At 39.7% G+C, this 22,160-nt stretch overlaps 2 protein-coding genes across 2 annotated transcripts; both read left to right on the forward strand.

Moving 5' to 3' along the window:
• Nucleotides 1-12,081: 12,081 nt before the first annotated feature.
• LOC103416298 (extensin-3-like) lies at nucleotides 12,082-13,710 on the forward strand. The gene is made up of 2 exons (XM_029101864.2): nucleotides 12,082-13,115; nucleotides 13,425-13,710. The coding sequence occupies exon 1, from the start codon at nucleotides 12,179-12,181 to the stop codon at nucleotides 13,085-13,087; it is 909 nt and encodes a 302-aa protein (XP_028957697.1). The 5' UTR covers nucleotides 12,082-12,178; the 3' UTR covers nucleotides 13,088-13,115; nucleotides 13,425-13,710.
• A 5,555-nt stretch (nucleotides 13,711-19,265) lies between these two features.
• On the forward strand, nucleotides 19,266-19,888 carry LOC103402230 (uncharacterized). Its single transcript, XM_070821667.1, has 3 exons — nucleotides 19,266-19,542; nucleotides 19,603-19,712; nucleotides 19,802-19,888. The coding sequence occupies exons 1-3, from the start codon at nucleotides 19,266-19,268 to the stop codon at nucleotides 19,886-19,888; spliced, it is 474 nt and encodes a 157-aa protein (XP_070677768.1).
• Nucleotides 19,889-22,160: the final 2,272 nt, after the last annotated feature.

The following is a 22,160-nucleotide window of genomic DNA, read 5'->3' on the forward strand; positions in this document are numbered from 1 at the left end:
GCTGGTTTCCACCATTCGTACACTCTCTTTTGACCAGGCATCCCTCTTCAACATGGGGAGCGAAGGAAGCCACAGCATACAGAATGACACCCCTCATGCACCTAGTGCGAAACAACAAAGGAAGGAAGGAAAGAGGGTTGCTCTTTAAGCTAAATTCGATGAGTTAGAAGCTCAGAATAACAAGATAGCAATGAAGAATGAGGTCCTCTAAGAGCAGTATGAGAAGCTCTTTGAGACGCTCCACGAAACTAGGCGTACTCAAACACGTGAGCTCGTTGCCCCTATGGACATCAACCATCATCTGGGTGCCCCCCAACACGGAGGGTCACCTCCCTTCGACATGGGTATCCCTAATGAGGAGCAAGCTAATCATCAAAACATTGATCAACATGAGACTTCTCTCAACTCAGATGTTTCGACCCGAAGTAGAAGAAATGGAGGAAAACACCTCATTGCAGAAGGGTTTGAAGGATCAAAAGTCGTTTATCGTGATTGCCGAGACTTCCTAAAGCAACGTCGAGAGAATCCCCTCCACATATGCTCGAAGATCAATGACCTAAGGGTTTCTGAAAGACTCGGTCCCTTCTCACGACCCAGGCCAGCTGCTAATCTAGGGAAGGAATGACAGGTCCCAGAGGAATATGAAGGTACGGAGGACTCTGAGGTATTCCGATAGACTCGTCCTATAAGTCAGTACGGCGAGTCCAAGAAAAAACCACACGCCCTTACTCAAACTTTCCTACTTCCAAGAGGCGATGGAAACTTACGAAAGAAAATTCCAGTGGTACATGACTTTACTCAGGACCCCCTTGTCCTTCAGCTTCTTGTGGAAGTAACCAAGTTGAAGGCCGAACGTCAGGCCGAGATACCTGACTCGAACCAACCTAGGCATGGCTCTCTCATAAGAAGGATCATCGACACCCCCTTTCAAGTGAAGACAAAACAAAAGCTTAGTTTACAACTCTATACTAGAAGGGAGGACCTAATTGAACACCTTAACCTCTTTGAGGCCACCATGGCATATCGGATGCATACTGACGAAGAGTAATGTCTTCTCTTCCTCTCCACCCTCTCTGGCGGAGCTCTAAACTGGTATTGCCATCTTCCACCTGAGACAGTAGACTCATTTGAGGAATTGAGGAAACTGTTTGTCTCTCAACACATCTTCCAGACCGATCACTTGCATTCTACGGATGACTTGTACACTATTCGCTAGAAGCCGGACGAGTCACTACGAGAGTATGTCGGTCGCTTCAGCCATGAGTATTCTCGCTGCACTGAGGCAGATGACAAGACCGCCCTCAAGGCCTTCAAGGCAGGCCTACGTGATTGTTTCTTCAAGTACATGATCAATGCCAACACTTGGAAGACTTACTCTGAGATGATGGCACAAGCTTACAACCACGCCTACGCCGAAGTAAAGACATACCAAGGGAACCCCCATATGGTTAACCCCTATCAAGAAATGGGAAGTGGAAGTCAAGTTCTACCAAGTGAGGAGATATTAGCCTTTCAGACACCCATTGCATCATCTCCTGCCTCATTTAGCTACTCGCTAAGTCACCAAACGTATCTGTCTCTTTGTAAGAGGAAGGATTTTTACTCTCAGCAAGCCCATTACAGCAAGAGGGATAAAAGTTCGTATCAAGACAACCAGGGGTGAACGTACCGTCGATTATTATGTCTATAGGGCCATGCCTCACTCTTTCAAAGTGAAGGACTAGGTACTGAAGGAAATGTTATTATAAGAAGGCATACACATTACAAATGTTTTGACTCTTAACCGCTTGAGATCTTTTGTCACACAAGCCATTCGGCAAATATTTAAAGAAGAGGGAATTCATACAACTTCTTCTGAGTCTTTTGCGTTCCTAGCACTGGAACACTTGGTCTACATTGACCTACCCTTATACTCCAACTCAGAGCTTCAACATGCGTACTTTGACACAAAGTATGTGATACTAAGTGTTACAACTAACATGGTTCACATATCAAAAGCATGGATCCCTTCATGCATAGCAAAACATTCATCAGCATCACACATATCAATCAACATAAACATTATACATTCCAACACATTCATACATAAACATCATACATTCCAACACATTCATACATAAACATCATACATTCCAACACATCCATACATAAGCCAACTGTGCTTCAAAAGGGTTCAACATACTTTGTGTCTTCAACACTTGCTACAATGTGCCTCGACACCTTGCCCTTATTCTCACCAACCAGGTGATGAAATGTGAAGAAGGAACTCATCTTCATGCCACCAACCAAGTGATGAAATGTACAACCCGTACTCTAATATCATTTGGCAACTTGCCACTCATGCCACTAACCAGGTGAAGAAGGAACTCATCTTCATGCCACCAACCAGGTGAAGAAGGACCTCATCTTCGTGCCACCATCCAGGTGATGAAATGTCCAACCCGTACTCTCCTTCATGCCACTAACCAGGTGATGAAATGTACAACCCGTACTCTAATATCATTTGGCAACTTGCCACTCATGCCACCAACCAGGTGAAGAATGAACTCATCTTCATGCCACAAACCAGGTGATGAAATGTACAACCCATACTCTCCTTCATGCCACCAACCAGGTGATGAAATGTACAACCAGTACTTTAATATTAATTGACAACTTGCCATTCATGCCACCAACCAGGTAAAGAAGGAAAACATCTTCATGCCACCAACCAGGTGATGAAATGTACAACCCGTACTCTCCTTCATGCCACCAACCAGGTGATAAAATGTACAACCCGTACTCTAATATCATTTGGCAACTTGCCATTCATGCCACCAACCAGGTGAAGAAGGAACTCATCCTCGTGCCACCAACCAGGTGATGAAATGTGATGAAAGGTGATGAAGGAACTCACCTTCGTACCACCAACTAAGTGATGAAAGCAACTCACCATTCATTCCACCTACCAGAAGACGAGTGGTACAACTTGTACATGTGAACTCTTAGCATTCACAAATAATCAAAAACCCTCAAGCTTGACAACTCAACTAGGGGAGCACTTATGCCTAACAAGAGTTATAGTCACCAATAAAGTCTTATTGCAAGCCAATAACAACTTCAGTGCATGGCATACGAAGATTAAGCTATTCAGCCCTCTTGCATCTGCTTCAAGCATTTCCCCTCTGTAACAATGCAAACACTACAACTCGTAGAAAGCTTCACACACTCTTGATCAAGACAGTGTGAAGCAAAACCAATTTATGGTGCTAACAAGAGCTTCATCAAAGAAGTTCAACCACAATTCTTAAAAACTTCACACATTTTTTATCAAGACAGTGTGAAGCAAAACCAATTTATGGTGTCAACAAGAGCTTCATCAACGGAGGGCAACTACAATTCTCAAAAGCTTCACACACTCTTGATCAAGAGAGTGAAGCAAAACTAATTTATAGTGCCAACAAGAGCTTCATCAATAGAGGGCAACCACAATTCTCAAAAGCTTCACACACTCTTGATCAAGACAATGTGAAGCAAAACCAATTTATGGTGCCAACAAGAGCTTCATCAAAGGAGTTCAACCACAATTCTCAAAAGCTTCACATACTCTTGATCAAGACAGTGTGAAGCAAAACCAATTTATGGTGCCAACAAAAGCTTTAAATTGGTGCCAACAAGAGCTTCATCAATGGAAGGCAACCATAATTCTCAAAAGCTTCACACACTCTTGATCAAGACAGTGTGAAGCAAAACCAATTTACGGTGCCAACACAAATTTCATCAAAAGAGTTCAACCACAATTCTCAAAAGCTTCACACACTCTTAATCAAGACAGTGTGAAGCAAAACCAATTTATGGTGCCAACAAAAGCTTCATCAATGGAAGGCAACTACAATTCTCAAACCTTCGAAGTAAATTCAAGACTGTTCGAAGCAAATGCAATTTATATAGTTCATCCAAACCTTCGACTACTATAAGGTGTGGCTTGCATCACAATCTCTTGCTCAACAGTGTGGAAGCAAAATTTGTATATGTTGTCTCTCCCACATTTTTAAATTTCTAGTTTCCCGAAAAAAAAAATTGGGAAATTCAACAAAGCTTCATCAATGGAGGACAACTACAAATTCTCAAAAGCTTTACACTATCTTGATCAAGATAGTGTGAAACAAAATCAATTCGTGGTACCCAACAAAGCTTCACCACAAAAGCTTCACCAACAAAAGCTTCATCAATGGAGGACAACTACAAATTCTCAAAAGTTTCACACTATCTTGATCAAGATAGTGTGAAGCAAAATCAATTCATGGTACCTAACAAAAGCTTCAACTCCAAAGCTTCACCAATAAAAACTTTATCAATGGAGGACAACTACAAATTCTCAAAAGCTTCACACTATCTTGATCAAGATAGTGTGAAGCAAAATCAATTCATGGTACCCAACAAAAGCTTCAACTCCAAAGCTTCACCTACAAAGCTTCAACTCCAAAGCTTCACCTACAAAAGCTTCACCCACAATAGCTTCACCCACAATAGCTTCACCTACAAAAGCTTCACCCATAAAAGCTTCACCAACAAAAGCTTCACCCACAAAAGCTTCACCCACCACAAAAGCTTCACCGACAAAAACTTCACCCATAAAAGCTTTACCAACAAAAGCTTCACCCACAAAAGCTTCCACCACCATAAAAGCTTCACCCACAAAAGCTTCCCCCATCACAAAAGCTTCACCAACCACAAAAGCTTCACCCATAAAAGCTTCACCTACAAAGCTTCAACACAAAAGCTTCACCTAAAAAAGCTTCACATTATCTTGATCAAGATAGTGTGAAGATAGTGTGAAGCAAAATCAATTCATGGTACCCAACAAAGCTTCAATCTCAAAGCTTCACCTACAAAGCTTCAACAACAAAGCTTCACCTACAAAGCTTCAACAACAAAGCTTCACCTACAAAGCTTTAAAATATATATATATATATATATATATATTTTTTTTTTTTGAAATTCGAAAATAAAAAATAAAAAAAAATTCGAAAAATAAAAAATTTCAAAAAAAAATTCGAAAAAAAAATTGCTTAGGCCTCCTTTTCTTTGGGCCTAACAACTTTCATAACAAATATATATGAATAATGAGTTTTGGGCTACCACTTAGAAAGGAAATGCCTCATTCGTCAACTCCCTCGACTGGAGACTTAGGGGACTCTTACCATATGCTACTGCACCTTGATACTCGGAAGTCTCACTACCACTCAGTGACTTGGATTTTTCAAGTTTCCAAATGAGAAGTTCTCCTCACTCGGAAAATTAAGGGAGCACTACCTCAACCTACATGCTTCACTCACAAAGCTTCAACATACAAGCTTCAACAAAAGGAAAAATTCAAAGAACTTAGTGAAGAAGGCCTTGGTGTATTTAACACAATATGTTGAAATAAAGCAAAGCTTGTTTATTGATATCTTCGATAAGTTACAAATATGTACATATACATGAATCAAAATAAACAAACAAGAGCGAGCCTTCACAAAGGTTGCTCAGGAGAAGTCTCAGCAGTCGACAAGGCCCCAGAAAGAGGAGGCACCAGAGGGTGATTATTCAGAGCCTCAATACTAGGCAGAACCCCAGAAGGAGGAGGCACCGAAGGTTGATCATTTGGAGTTTCATTACGCAGTACAGCCCCAGAAGACGAAGGCAATAAATGCCTTTGGAACAAACCCACAAACCTCTGATGATCAAGTAAAATCTAACCATCAGATTCCTGCAGCTGGTCGAGCTTCCTCTTCATGTTTGTAGCATAGTCATGTGTGAGCCTGTGCAACTGTTTATTCTCATGCTTAAACCCTCTGATCTCCTGTTTGAGACTTATCACTTCAGCCGCTAATGATTCAACTTGGCGGGTTCGAGCAAATAGGCGTTGGGCCATATTAGACACATAACCTACACACTGAACACTGAGAGCTAGAGAATCCTTAACAGCCAATTTATCAGACTGTTTGGAAAGTAGTCTGTTATCTTTGGGAGTGAGAAGGTTCCTGGCCACCACCGCAGCGGTCATATCATTCTTCATCACAGAGTCCCCAACGGTAAGAGGACCAGTAGGGGATAAGAAGGATGGGTGCCATATGTTGTCTTGAGAAGGCATGGCTGCCTCTTCACCAAAGTTCAAGTCAAAACGACGGTCGGATGGGCCAGACATTCTCAGAAATAATGAAGGAGAAATGAGGTGCAATAAATCTCTGAAGTAAGGGGAAAATTCCTACAAGCAATAACTCTGTGAATGTAATTCTTGCACATAATTGGTGCCCTTATAAAAGAAAGGGCAACAGGGCCGTTGGTTCAAAAATCGAAGAGGCATCATTCTTCGGATTCCAAAGAGGCACCACTTTCCACACGCAACATCAGCTCCTCGGGCACCACATATAACTTTGCCAAAGATCTATGACAAAGTTTAAATACATAAATTTTAAAGGTCCAGCTATCCTACTATTACTCACAAGGGTAAAGGAACAACACCACTGATTGATAACTAGAAAGTCTCAATGTGTGTCAACCTCCGTGCTCCGTGGCAAGGCAGACTGGCAAAAATGCCCAACCTTTACTCACATTTGATAAAACACTCCCAACAAGATTGCTTGCTCAAAAATCGAAGAGACATCGCCCTCCGAATCTAGATAGCCAGACTCCCAACAGGATTATTTTCTCAAAAATCGAAGAGATACTGCTCTCCGAATCTCAAGAGTCAGACTCCCAACAAGATTGCTTTCTAAAAAATCGAAGAGGCACTGCTATCTGAATCTCGAGAGCTAGACTCCCAACAAGATTACGTGCTCAAAAATCGAAGAGGCACCGCCCTCTGAATCTCGAGAGCCAGACTCCCAACAGGATTACTTTCTCAAAAAATCGAAGAGACTGCTTTCCGAATCTCAAGAGTCAGACTCCCAACAGGATTGCTTTCTCAAAAATCGAAAAGGCATCGTTATCTGAATCTTGAGAGCCAGATCCTCGACAGGATTGCTTGTTCGAAAATCAAAGAGACACCGCTCTCTGAACTCCGAGAGCCAGATTTCCTTGGATAAAGCTTGTCTGCAATCTTCACACACAACATCAGTTTTCCAGATACTACAAACCACTTTTTCAAAGTGCTCTGACAAAGTTAAAACACGTGAAGCTTGCAGCTCCCATTACATTGCTATGACCAAGAAGGGTAAAGAAATAGCACTACTACTTGTTATTAGGGAGACTCATATATATATCGACCTCCATCCTCCACAACCAGGCAGACCTACAAATAAAAAAAAATGCTCAACTTTTCTTCACATCCGAGAAGGCACCCTCAGCAGAGTCTCATGAAATACTCAGCTTTTTTTCCTCCCGATAATACCTCTGCAAACAAGCCACACCAGAGCAAGAGTATCTCATATCATCAGGGTTAAAAGCAAGAGTATCCCATATCATGCTTTTTCCCTGTTTTTTCCTTTGGCCTTGTTTTTACCTACAAGACAAGGAGAAAAAGAGCAATCAGTCAGCGCTTGAAATCAAGCTTCAAGTCAGGAACTACCTCTTGCCTGATTACTTACCTGACATTGCTCTCGAGTACTCATCTTCAACATCTTATGCTTTCAGAGAAGATACCATATCTGCCTGAGGAACAGATAAGGCAAGTGAGAAGGATACAAGGAAGCAAGTGGAGACAAGCGTAACAGAACACGTGCCGATACATCCACTACTTTGTCAACAACAAAAGTATCCCATATCATCAGGGTCGAACGTACTCTAGATTTGATGGACTTGTTTTGACCCTCAAATTCTTGAGTCGGCCTTATACTCTGGAGGAAACCAGAAAACCCTCCAGCCCAGTTCAAGAATAAGCATGTGGAAAGTTACTTCTTCAAAAGCAAAAGTATCTCATATCATCTCTTCTCCATTTGTTTCTCCTTATCCTTGTTGCTATTTAAGACACAAGGAGAAGGAGAACAATCAACCGGAAGCCGAAGTTGAACCTCTGATCCAGGTTGCTTGCTTGGAAGTCTGATTGCTTACCTTTTCTGTTACCTCTCTCGGCAAATCTCCTAGCTCGACGACTTGGGGGACTCCTACTACAGGGTTTGTATCGCACATGACCAAGCTCGAAATTACAAGTAAGCTTCAAGTGAAATTGATACATTACCTTATGCATCTTCATCGGTTAAAGATACCACCCATGGATAGAGGAAAAGTACCTCTAGAGAAGATGCCACATCTACATATGAGACAGATAAGACAAGTGAAAATGATACCACACTTCGGTACTTAGAAGTTTCGTGATTACTTAATAGCTTGGATCTTGTAAGTCCCTAACCGAGGAGCTTCCCTTACTCGGGAGCTTAGGGGATCACTGTTTGTACCATACTTGACCAATCCCAAAACTACTGAGCACCGGTCAAAGTTATACCGTCAAGGACCCATAAGTGTTTCCCTCCAACCAGGAGGCCAATCACAGCGTGACACGTGTCGACATCAGAAGCCAATCATAGCGCGACACGTGTCAACATCAGAAGTCAATCACAACACGACATGTGTCAATGTCAGAATGAAACTAGAAACTCTCTTCTATAAATAGAGATCATTCTCTCATAATATTTCCTAATGTCATTTGTACTAAATCATTCACTAGTACTCACTAAAGAAGAGTTTGAACATATGTACTTGTGTAAACCCTTCACAATTAATAAGAACTCCTCTACTCTATGGACGTAGCCAATCTGGGTGAACCACATACATCTTGTGTTTGCTTCCCTGTCTCTATCCATTTGCATACTTATCCACACTAGTGACCGGAGCAATCTAGCGAAGGTCACAAACTTAACACTTTCTGTTATACCAAAGTCCTCACTGATTTTGTGCATCAATATTGTACAAATGAAAGGTATGGTGACTATAGAAGCTAAAAATAAATAAACAGAAAATAAAGGAAAAGTGACAAAGAAAAATATTAGTTTGTGTCGTTCTCATTGTAATAGTCTGTCATGTGATATATTTTATACATTGTAATATGAACGATGAGTAAGTGTTTTGTTTTTTTTGTCAAACAATATATTTGTTAGATTAGAGAATTGACGGGGTTCGAATCCACGTCGTGGTGCAAGGCCACCACTAGTCTCCACTACTGTGGTAGAGTGCCACTTGTGGTCAGTAAGTTATTAAATGGTGTGAGAATTACACCAAAATATTCATTAGTTTTGGAGTAATGCTAGAGAGACTAAATTTGTAGACAAAATTTTAAAAACTAAAAGACATAAAAGTTAATGATTGGTTTATTACTTAAGTGTTAATAAACATGCTTATTCCTATTGGTGACACATTATTTAGTTTACAAATTTTGTCTATAAATTTAGTCTCTGTGGCATTACCCTTAGTTTTAGGCTTTGTAATCAAAATGGTCTTAGAGATTGGTACAACTCTTTACTTTGGTCCCAAATATTGAAAATTGATAGAAGTAATCCCTGAGTTTGTTCACCGTAAATCATTTTGGTGCATCCGTGAAAAGTCTGTCAACACCATCTTTAAATTGTCATATGAGCGACCACAAGACAACCTTTTCCATAGTATTTTTGTCAAACTAACTCCTTTTATTAACCAAAATGGTCGAGTTTGGTATAACCTCTCATTTTGATTACTAACAATGAATATCAATAGATGTGGTCCTTGAGTTTGTCTATCGTAAATCATTTTGGTCATTCTATGAAAAATTTATCAATATACTCGTTAAATTGTCATGTGAGCGACCGCGTGATCACCTTTTAAAGGGCATTTTTACCAAACCAACCCCTCCACTTAACAAGAATATTGATAGAGTTTTCAAGGAAGGAACAAAATGATTTACGATGGTCAAACTCAATGACCACTTCTATCAGTTTTCATTGTTAGGGACTAAAATAAAGAGTCATGTCGATATCAGGAACTATTTTGGTTAAAAGGGGTTGGTTTGATAAAAAAATACATTTAAAAGGGTGGTTACATGGTCGCTCATGTAACAACTCAATGATGATATTGATAGATTTTTTACTGAATGATCAAAATAATTTATGGTGGATAAAGTCAAAAACCACGTCTATCGATTTTGTAATCTTAGAAACTAAAACGAAGAATTATGACAATCTCAAAAATCATAAGTTTAACTAAAAACTCTTCTTGTTATACATCAAAATTAATGAATGTGCTTTTGTAGAGGACGTAAATGTGTCAACGAATCAGACCTTCACTAGTTAAAACCATCCCTACTAATGCTGTTTGAAAAGTAAGTACTAATATGATTAATGATTGTACAGAAAAATAAGTACTAATATGATTAATGATTGTACAGAAAAAAATATATTATCTGAACAGCTCATCGTGCATGTTGATTGATGTAAAGTGAATTTTTTTTTTTTTGGTAAACTTGGGAAGGTGGAACTTGGGAAGGAATTTCACATTCTTGGGGTGATCAATATAATGAGATTGTAAGTCTAGTTAAACATGCTTAATTAAACATTTAAGCATCTTTTATTTATTTGTTTTCATTCTTTATTCCTTCTTAATTTGTTGTAATTGTTTGGAACAACTAGCAAGACAAATCTAGCTAGCTAGCATTCACTGCACAATGAAAGATTATTCGTATTTGGAAATGAATAATTAGTTAAAACCTGTATTATTAGGCAAATGGGATCGTAAATATTTGTATCTTAAACCTTCACAGTCAGAGATATTCGAGTCAATTAGTTAAAAGCTATGAAAATTGTGAATGTGACAGACTACGTACTAAAGTCTGGATTATTTGAGAGAGAGAGAGACATGAGTCTCGCAGCCGACTGGTCCCTCATCTGAGCAGAAAGAACCATAGAAAGTTAGGCAACCACGCACATTTTCAAAGATGTCGATCATGAAAAATATTTCACAAATAAATTCAGGGAAGACTTTCTGTTTAAATTATTAACCCAGAAATAAAGCTCCATCTCTTGGTAGCTAGCCTTTCTGCTACGTACTCTTGTTGCATTAAACTAAACCTTATTAAAGCAAAAATAATCACACCTTAGGTGATAGGTTTAGGGAAATGGTTAATGATTTTAGCAAGTTCTTGTTTATTTTTTAATTTTTAATTTTTTTTTCTTTAATCAATTTAAATGCTAAAATTAAACAACGATGTGCACCACAAATAAGAGGGTGTGTGAAAATTATATCTCTATATCTAGAGAAAATTATGGCAATGGTTCTTTAACTTTAATAAAATTGAAGTAATGGTCTCTCAAATAAAAATTTATGATCATTGGTCCCTTAATTCTTTCAAACATGCAACTATAGTCATTTTCATCAATTCCATAAGAACGTCCATCAAAATGAGTCACGTTTCATGCAATGAGGCTGAATCGAAGGACAAATATGAAAAACCAAATGAGAAAAATTGTAGCAGTGGTCTCTCAACTCTAACCCAACTAGAGAAATAGTCTCTCAACTTTAACTCAATTAGAGTAATGATCCTTCAACCTTAACGTAATTGTAGCAATGGTTATTCAAACATAACTTATTTTGACAGAATTCTAACGGAGTTAACAAAAAAATCATAGCTGCACGTTTTGATGAGTCAAGAGACCAATGATCATGGATTTTTAGTTGAAGAACAATTGCTCTAATTGGGTTAAAGTTGAGAGGCAATTGCTACAATCTTCTCCTATATTTATTTATTATTATCTACGTTTACAATGAACCATCTACTCCATGAAGCAAGATATTAAAAAAGGACAAGGATTGTCTGCCCTTCCATTTTCCATGCCCTCCTGTTTTGTGTGATCACAGTTAAGCCACGTTAACATTTTATATATTTTTTATAAAGATAATAAAACAAAAATGAATAGTAATATAAAATATTGACGTGGCTTAACCGTGACCACACAAACAAGAGGGCATGGAAGGGCATGGAAAAAGGAAGGGCAGACAATCCTTTCCATTAAAAAAAGGGCAGGGCTTAACAAAATTCAGTCAAAGGCCTCCTTGATCCAAACATTAATTGATAATCTATTCAAACAGTGGCCCCATTAGTCTTATTTTAACATTAATCTTATTTTTTACTAAGGTAATTAATAATTGCAAGTGAAATTTGGCATGATTACCGTGGTGTTAAAGGTAAAGACCAAAGCTATATAAAGGGTGAGAAGGCTTAGCTTAAGAGGCAGAAATCCCATTCTTAACAAAGATGGGGAAAATGGGGCCTTCACAAGTGACCTCTCTTGTGGTCACTATACTAGTGGCACTAGTCTCTCTCACATTGCCTTCAGAAACTTCAGCTAACTACCCTTACTCATCTCCACCACCACCGGCTTCTCCTCCCTACCACTACAAGTCACCACCACCTCCTTCTCCTTCTCCTCCAGTGTACTCACCACCTAAGCATCCCTACCACCCCAAGTCACCACCACCATCACCAAAGCCTTACCACTACAAGTCCCCACCACCACCTCCTCCTCCAGTGCACTCACCACCCCCACCAAAGGAGCCTTACCACTACAAGTCTCCACCACCACCACCCAAGAAACCTCACCATCACAAGTCTCCTCCACCACCACCCAGGAAGCCCTACCACCCGGTGCACTCACCCCCACCACCAAAGAAGCCTTACCATTACAAGTCTCCTCCACCACCACCCAAGAAGCCCTACCACCCGGTGCACTCACCCCCACCACCAAAGAAGCCTTACCATTACAAGTCTCCTCCACCACCACCCAAGAAGCCCTACCACCCGGTGCACTCCCCACCACCACCAAAGAAGCCTTACCATTACAAGTCTCCTCCACCACCACCCAAGAAGCCCTACCACCCGGTGCACTCACCCCCACCACCAAAGAAGCCTTACCATTACCAATCCCCACCACCACCACCACCACACAAGAAGCCTCACCACCCAGTTCACTCACCACCTCCACCTAAGAAGCCTTACCACTACACGTCTCCCCCACCACCCCCTCCAGTCCACAAGTCTCCTCCACCACCAGTTCACTCACCACCACCACCACCTATTAAACCTTACAAGCCACCAACACCTCCAACAGTTCACCCACCACCCGCTTACATCTATTCATCACCCCCACCTCCTCACCACTACTAGATATTGAGAGCTTAGTTGCATCCAGTTGGTAAGCCTCTCCATTCTATGTTTTTAGATCATATCCATACAACTGCAAGCAATCGCCAAATAATTTGACAAAAAACATCCCTAGCTATAAAATTATAATACACTAGTGTTTACTTCCTTTTTTGTCTAATAATCCATATTGGCATATGCAAGCTTAATGCATTTCCAGCATATCGTCATTACTCAATTAAAGTTTCTTGATATTTAGTAGTACTCAAGTGTAACAAATAGACCAATGACAGAGACCTAACAAGTAACAATAATATATATATATATATATATATATATATATATATATATATCTTTGCAGGTAAAGGAAGAAGAAGTCGAACAGCGCGCCTTATCACCACACAAAGACGAAGAAGAGAAAGACAACGAGTTTCCACGCAGCTGCTGATGTAACGTGTTTTATTTATGCGATATTTGTTAAAGGTCCATATTTTCCTTTCCTTGTAATATTAGACGGTTGTAGGGCACTCATGTTTCATGTAGTTGATTTCCTGTTTGTCGAAAGAGATGGTATATGTATGTCGTTTGTTTCAACCTTCCAATGGAGAGGTGATCATAATAATAATAAAATAAATAGATTTTCCAAATTTTCCTTAATTTCTCACACATCTGATATGTTTTATTCTCTTAATAATTAGATTTCCAAATAATGTTAGAGAAACCACATATACAACAGGTGTACCATTTGTTCTGACAAGTGATAATTAGGGTAAATTACATAAAACTACCTAAATTATTGGGTCATTAACAATTTCATACCTCGTCTTTAAAAAGTTTCAATGTCATACCTTCTGTCAGTTGTCCGTCAATTTTTTTGTTAAATGCTGACGTGGCTTGAGACTGGACTAACTTTTTATTAAAAAAATTAATTAAATATTATTAAAAACTAAAAAAATCATTTAATATTTTTAAATATTAAACTAATAATTAATTAAAGAAAAATTTTTAAAAAAAATACAACCAGTTTGTCTTCCCCACCCCCTTCTTACCCCACTCGAGCCCACTCCCTCTCTGTCTAATCCCGCTTACAAACCCCTCCCCTCACCTTCTTCCCCAGCCTACCCGTTCCCCCACCTCTCTCCTGCACCACCAAAACCAGAACCACTCACCCACCGCCGTCCTCTCCTCCTCCATCTTTGATTCGAGCTCCATTTTCAAAAATTCCTCCCCGAATCGACCCAAACAACCACAAAAAGCACCCACTTCGCCCAAGTAGGTAAGAAATTACGGATTTGGAAAATGGCAATCCCCAAATATGGGGCGATTTCTGCAGCAACATCACCATTCCCTTTTTTTTTTCTTTGCAACTGACATCACCATTTCCATCCCAACATGAATAGCAACTTGAACAACATGCACACACCCATTCGAGGACTGCGATCCAGTTCCCAGTCTGGGTTCGGATCGACACCATCGTTTTGGTGGTGAATGAGGGAGGTGAGGGGACGGGTAGGCTGGGGAAGAAGGTGAGGGGAGGGGTTTGTAAGCGGGATTAGAGAGAGAGGGAGTGGGCTCAGTGAGGGGAGAAGGGGGTGTGGAAGACGAACTGGGGTTTTTATTTTTTTTATTTTTTATTTTTTAAACTTTTCTTTAATTAATTATTATTTTAATATTTAAAAATTTTTAAATGATTTTTTTAGTTTTTAATAATATTTAATTAATTTTTTTAATAAAAAGTGAGCCCACCTTATGCCACGTCAGCATTTAACAAAGGAATTGACAGACAACTGACGGAAGGTATGACATTGCAACAAAATCAAAGATAAGGTATGATATTGAAACTTTTTAAAGAAGAGGTATGAAACTGTTAATGACCCAATAGTTGAGGTAGTTTTATGTAATTTACCCTGATAATTACATGTTACCTCAATTAATGTGCTTATCTCATTGCTAGTTGTAATATCACTTGCCACATTATATGGTGATGTGGTGTATATATGTGGCATCATTAACATCACTCGAGATTCCTCGTAATTAATAATATATCTGAGTGTTGTTAACAAATAAAAGGATGAGAAAGAAGAGCTAACAAGAGTTGGTTAAGTTGGTAAGAATTATTCTCTTCGCTAGATCAAATTTTATGTTCAAGTTCAGCTGCTGACAATCCCTCTTAGTAGATGATCGTAAAAACGAAAAAAGGGGCTAAGACCCCTTCTGTAAGTCTTCCATAAGGCTTGCGTATGCCTTGATCTTGGGATGGGATATCCTCCTGCACCCCTAAACTTTTTATTAACAAAAAAAAAAGAATGAGAAAAAAGAAAAAATTATTTACAAATGCTCTTGTTCCATAAACACAAAATAAAGAAGGCTAAAAATTGTTAAAATGCCTACATAACCAAAAGATTACATTTATTTTTGTACTAACTAACAACATGTATTTATAAAGACCTAATTCTAAAACAAACTGGAAAGTAATCTAATTAATTCTAACGAAAAACATAAAAATACACTAACATAAAATAAACCGTTTGATAACTTTTTCCAATGTGTACTTGGCCACCTTTTAATCACAAAAAATAATATAACTAGTTTGACCCCTTCATTGAGCTAACAATTATAAAATATAAAAATTTCAGAAGAAATAAATATATAAAGAAAAATACTGTTCGTACCACATGTTCGCTGCAAGTGCAAAGAAATCTGAATAGCCACAACTTTAGGAAGAAGTAAGTTTTGTGGACTCTTTCTTAAAAGGCTTAAATGTTAAAATGGTTCTTCTGGTATAAGCATATGGTCAATTTAGTGTTTATATTTTTTATTGGGCTTCATTGACACACCCCGACCCATAATGTCCACTAGGACTCCGAATCGAGATGTGCTGGCCGACACCTGGAAGGTGACGAAGCCATAAAGTGTGATGATGAAGAAAATTGTGAATAAATTTAAACCTAAGAGTGCCTAAATATCAAAGTGCATTGGTGAGCAGGAATGAACTCACTTCACACGTGACGTTAGAGCATAAGCAAGTACAGAAAAATGATATAAGAATCGTACCCTCGAAATAGTCTCTGATACTAAGAATCGCTGCGAGTCTTTGGTGATAATAAAACTTAGCTAATAATACCTGGAGGATGAAGACAAGACAAGGGTGAGTGGCAATGTAAGTAAAATACTAATAGAAAACATATAACACATGTAATCCCTCGTTACAACATATGTATAGTTTCCAAAGAAATCATAATGTACCACAACACAACATCTCATCAATAATATCAAATAATCAAGCGATTAATAACTCATAATAGTACGCAAGTCAGAGTCACCTCTAGTGACCTATACGACATATTCATATCTCATCACATCTCTCATCAATCATGGCTAGCATATAAGTCGGAGTCACTTCTAGTGACCTATACGACATATCCATACATCATCACATATCTCATCCATCATGGCTAGCATATAAGTCGGAGTCGCCTCTAGTGACTTATATGACATATTCACATCTCATCAAATGTCTTATCCATCATGGCTAATACCGTGTACTTACTTGAATTTACTTAAACTTAACTGAACTTACCTGAATGTCCTACGTTCACCTTTGCACTTCAGAGCGCTCATAGTAACACAATTATATATAATGCATCATATACCAATTCATATACGAATTATAAACTTATATGCATGGCATTCAAGGCATAATCTCATTTAAACATATTTCTGGGAAAATATCAAGTATGTTGATGCACAAAACCGGAGATCTTGAAACAACGTAAATCTGACCGTGAATCTGCATGAAATGTAAATAACACAAGATGTATCGTGGTTCACCCCAAGGTTTGAGCTACGTCCACACTGATATTGTATTTATCTGAGAGGTGAGGGAGAGAACCTCTGAATATGAGAGGGGATGTGAGAAGGGTGAGAAGGCTTAAGAAATGGCCCCCCTCATTGTGAGGGTGATGAGTCCTTTTATAGAATAAGGGCTCCTCACTTATTACATATTTACCCCTTCCTTTATCACATAATTACATTTAAGTCCCCCGAGTATTTGTACGAGATCTAAATACGAGGCCCTAAATATGATATAAACAGTAGTCCCCCAAGTCTTTAGTCAAGAGAGTCTTTTAGCTGGAGACTTGAAATTTAGTCCATGTGTGGGCCGAAGTAACTAGATGTTGTCTTGAACTGATGTTCAACTAGAAGTAGCACATGTTGCGAGGCTGCGAGGCTCGTGGCTTATGTTGCCTTGGTTAGCTCAGCTTGTAGCGTTGAAGGTGAGGGAGTCCCTTTTATAGAATAAGGGCTCGCTCCTCAATACATGAATGATAGGCTAGAGTTAATACTCTCTAATGATGGTGAGGGAGTCCCTTTTATAAAATAAAGGTTCGCTCCTCAGTACATGAATAATGGGTTAGGAGTGATGCTCGCGGCGAGGCAGTTACGCAACTGGCGGCGATGCTCTCTAACGAAGGTGAGGGAGTCCCTTTTATAAAATAAAGGCTCGCTCCTCAATACATAAGTGATGGGCTAAGTCCCCCAAGTATTTTTCATGAGTGACTAATGAAAGTGAGGGAATTCCTTTTATAGAATAAGGGCTCGCTCCTCAGTACATAGATAATGGGCTAGGTCCCCCAAGTATTTTCCATATGGCCCAGTTGAGGCCCAATATATGGTACATAATGTAGTCCCCCAAGTCTTCGGTCAATAGAGTCTGTTGGCTGGAGACTTCAAATTGAATCCATGTATGGGCCGAAGTGGCGGTTGTTCGGAAGCGGTATTTGTATACCTTGAATTGAAGCTTTGTAGGTAAAGCTTTGCAAGTGAAGCTTTGAAACTGTAGCTCTGTAAATAAAGCTTTTGAAGCTAGAGCTTTGTAAATGAAGTTTTTGAAGATAGAGCTCTGTAAATGAAGCTTTTGAAGCTAGAGCTTTTGTAAATGAAGCTTTTGAAGCTGATTGACATGAGTGATACTCATGAATGTTTATGTTGAGTGATGCTCATGGATGTTGACATGAGTGATGCTCATGAATGTTGACATGAGTGATGCTCATGGATGTTGACATGAGTGATGCTCATGAATGTTTATGTATGATTGATAGGAGTAATACTCATGAATGTTTATGTATGACTGACATGAGTAATGCTTATGTATAATTTGGGAGTACTGGGCATACTTTTGATCACCTGGTTGGTGGTAATAGCGGCAGGTTGTTGAATAATTGTGGAGTACTGGGCGTACTTTTGATCGCCTGGTTGGAGCTATTTTGGGCTTATGGGTCTTCGCCCTTTACACAACATTCCAACCCATTTATTTTAGGCTTTTGCCCTTTTTTTTTGGTATTATTACCCTCTGATGGGGTTTATACATATGTCTCCGAAAGATAAGAAAAATAAATTACATCATACAAAAACAAGAAAAGTAAATCACATCATTCTGGTGGGGAGTTTATTCTTTTTTTGAAAAGAGGAACATGCATGATTCAGAAGTTGGTGGTCGACAGTTGGTTTTCAGAAAATGGGCAGGTTCATGATGATGAAGAATCTTATCTTGTCGCTTTGCCCACGCTGTCCATGACCCAATCACTGCTGGCCTTGACCCCAACCCTGGCCGACTCAGGGAGCTCAAAACATTGTTCCTTGAGCAGCCCAATACAAAGGCCAAATCCCTCACCATATAGCTCATTGACCTTCACGGGCCCCTAACCCAACAATGCTTCGGAATGGCAGCTTTAACATCGGCTAATTTGAATGGCGGCGGTGCACCCAGATCAAATCCCACCTCCTCTTCTCCGCCATTAACGCCGTTAACCCTCTCATCCTCCTTTTCGACTGAAGCTACCCTCAACGGAGCGCTCACGTTAAGACCCCATCTTCTCTCTCTAAACAACCCATCTGCGATTTTGGTCGAATCCCATCTCAGATCCGCCAAGCTCTGGTTTGACCAAAAAACCCAAACTTTTGACGGGTAGCTAGAGCAAATTGCGGTTCTGGGTCGATTCCAAACTTGCGGGAGAGGCTTTAGGCCGCATTCAGAAAGGACCCAACTCGCCATTGGAGACCCAAATGGAGCAGAAACCAACACCAGGGCACAGCAGATCTGGACTCTTTTCTCATGGGCCAAAGCCATCCATCTCATTTCTTCCCCGCTCAGCCGCCACCCTCTCTCCTCTCCTCTCCTCTCTCTCTCTAAGTCAGAGAAATGATAAAGCGGCGATTCTACAAGCTAGAACATGGCGACAAAGATGGCCCCTCAAATTTGTCTTCATCCTCAAATTCGGAAATAGAACCACAAGCCACAGACGACTCCGATGAAGAAGAAGAATATGATGCAGTCGAACAACTCAAGGACGATGCTCAATCTTGCTCTACCTCCTCTGGATATCAGAGTGAGGATAGCTCAGCTAATAAAGCTTTGAAAGATGATGATGCTTCAACAGGACATGAAATACCATATCTTATTGCCGATCAGTTGCTTGGTAAAAGTGGTTCAGAATTACTAGAGGAAGAATCTTACATCATGCCAAACGAGGAATAAATACCAGTAGATTTACTAGACTGTATCGTGAAATGCAAATCAACTTTCAAATGCAAGTTATGCCCTAGAGTTGTCTGTTTGAATGAGAAGAGTTTAAGGGCTCATCTGAAGGTAGGCTGAAGACCATACTGAACGCTGATGGGAAAATTGATGAAGAAAAGACCCCTACTTTATATGCAAAAATTCTTGCTAATTCACAGGGTATGCCGAGAAAGAAAAGTAAAAGACAGGACAAGAATGGGTCGAAAAAGAGGACGAGATATGGTGTATGGTGGTCAGCAATCTAAAGGGAACCCTACGTATTGATGCTAGTATTGGTTAGAAGGAACTTGGACTAATGTTGGAGTTTGTGGCACAGCCGTTTTGTAAACACTTGCCTTGTAATGAGACCTCCATTTATAAGACAGATCTTGATTATGGCTCTAGAATTTGGAATTTAGAGTGGATTGGTGAGCATGGAGAGAGAGAGAGCTCTGTTTCTGTGTCTCTGTGTGGGTTTTGCAGATTCACGGCTGAGGTGAAAAATTAAGAAAGAACGGACATATCTTTTCGTGTCGATTCCCACAGACGGCACCAAATGTTGATGGAGGTCTTGGAACAACGTAAATCCGACCATGAATCTGCATGAAATGTAAATAACACAAGATGTATCGTGGTTCACCCCAAGGTTTGGGCTACGTCCACACTGATATTGTATTTATCTGAGAGGTGAGGGAGAGAACCTTTGAATATGATAGGGGATGTGAGAAGGGTGAGAAGGCTTAAGAAATAGCCTCCCCTCATTGTAAGGGTGAGGGGTGAGGAGTCCTTTTATAGAATAAGGGCTCCTCACTTATTACATATTTACCCCTTCCTTTATCACATAATTACATTTAAGTCCCCCAAGTATTTGTACGAGATCTACATACGAGGCCCTAAATATGGTATAAACAAAGTATATAAATATATACTGAAAACCAAAAGCCCACACACATTGCTCAATTCCTTAAACAAGGCTATGGTCTCGATTATTTAATCTCATTTCTTATATGGCTGCATCTAACGTCTCGTTAGACTGCCTACGTACCCTAAGCAGGGATTAAGCCATTCGTAGTTCACACTAATCATTTATGGTAATACGCATATGGATATATCATGAAGAAGTCTAAACTCAACTATCTCATAGTATTTTATAACATATAAGTATATATATGTCATAGCATAAATTTCTCAATTTTATTTAAAAGCATTCATAGAATTATCAATCACGAAAAATATGATAAGCAAGGAAAGCTCCACTCACCTGGAGTCCGCGCTACAACTTCCTAGTACAAACATCGAGGCGTCACAAACGATCGGCGCCTATGACCAATTATCAAACCATATCTCAAAATTCTCGTTGATACAATACATGACTTACATCGCACATGAGTCTACGTAGTTCGGTCCAGAAGATCTACAAATCAGATCTCTGATCCGTAACTTCCAAGGATCCATATTATGCTTCTAGAATAACATATTAAAGTTTCAAAACGATCCAACGGTCGGATCTCCGCCAATTGCCAAAACCAAGTGGCGGTTAACTATTTTACAAACTTACAATTCTAATTCAAGAAGATCCGTATGTCGGATTCCCAATCTGTAAGTTCCTATATTCCTCAAATATTATGAATAATAACCTATTAAAGTTTGATGAATAACCTATTAAAGTTTGATGACGATCCAACGGTCGGATCGTCGATTCAGATAATGGCCTATTAACGTATCTTGTAGAATTTTGGTTATAACGATCAATTTACGTTATTCAATTCTCAAAAATGAATTCAAGGCATCAAATATAGCCTAAAAATAGCATTGGCGGCCCTTTGGCCACGCGCCGCCGTGGGTGGCGGTTATCCATCCCGACTCGCCGAACAAATCAACTATCTCTAAAAATTACCAAAATTTTCAGATTTGAAGATCTCAATGAGTAGAACAACTTTCATACCTGTGACCAATGCCAATTTGGCCTGGAAAGGCTCCAATTTCATCAAAACCCGTCGGAAACCCTAGTTGTGAGTGTGTTCGATCACACTCCAAAACAACTCCGTCGTCCCAACCATTGCTTGGGATTTGTTCTAGGCCTCAAGAGGATTCCATGGGTGGTGGCAATTGAAAGAAATTGCTTTGGGATTGGGTGATTCAAAGCCAAAGCGGCCGCACACCTCCTTGCGTGTTCCTCCATTTTCAAGGCCAAATATCTCCAAATTTGAGATGGAATGGATAGAGGGAAGGTCGTGGAGGGTTTTACAAGGGTTGGTTTGATGCAATTCGTCGGAAAAATGGGCCAAAACTAGTCAGAAATGGCAAGAACACCGATCGGGCCGGGTTACCAATTTGCGGGTCGTGATTCCCCGTTTCTCCCTTCCCTCCTTTCTCCTTCTTTCTTCTCTTTCTGATTGTTCAGATTCTCCTTCTCTCTTCTCCTGATTCGTCCCCTCATTCTTCTTTCAGATTGGGCAGTTTTGCCCAATCCCATTTTTCCTTTCTTCTTCCTTCCCGACTGCCCTCTTTCTTTCCCATATTCTAATCATTCTAATA

Source organism: Malus domestica, chromosome 05 (genome assembly GCF_042453785.1).
Source record: "Malus domestica chromosome 05, GDT2T_hap1".
NCBI lineage: Eukaryota > Viridiplantae > Streptophyta > Magnoliopsida > Rosales > Rosaceae > Malus > Malus domestica.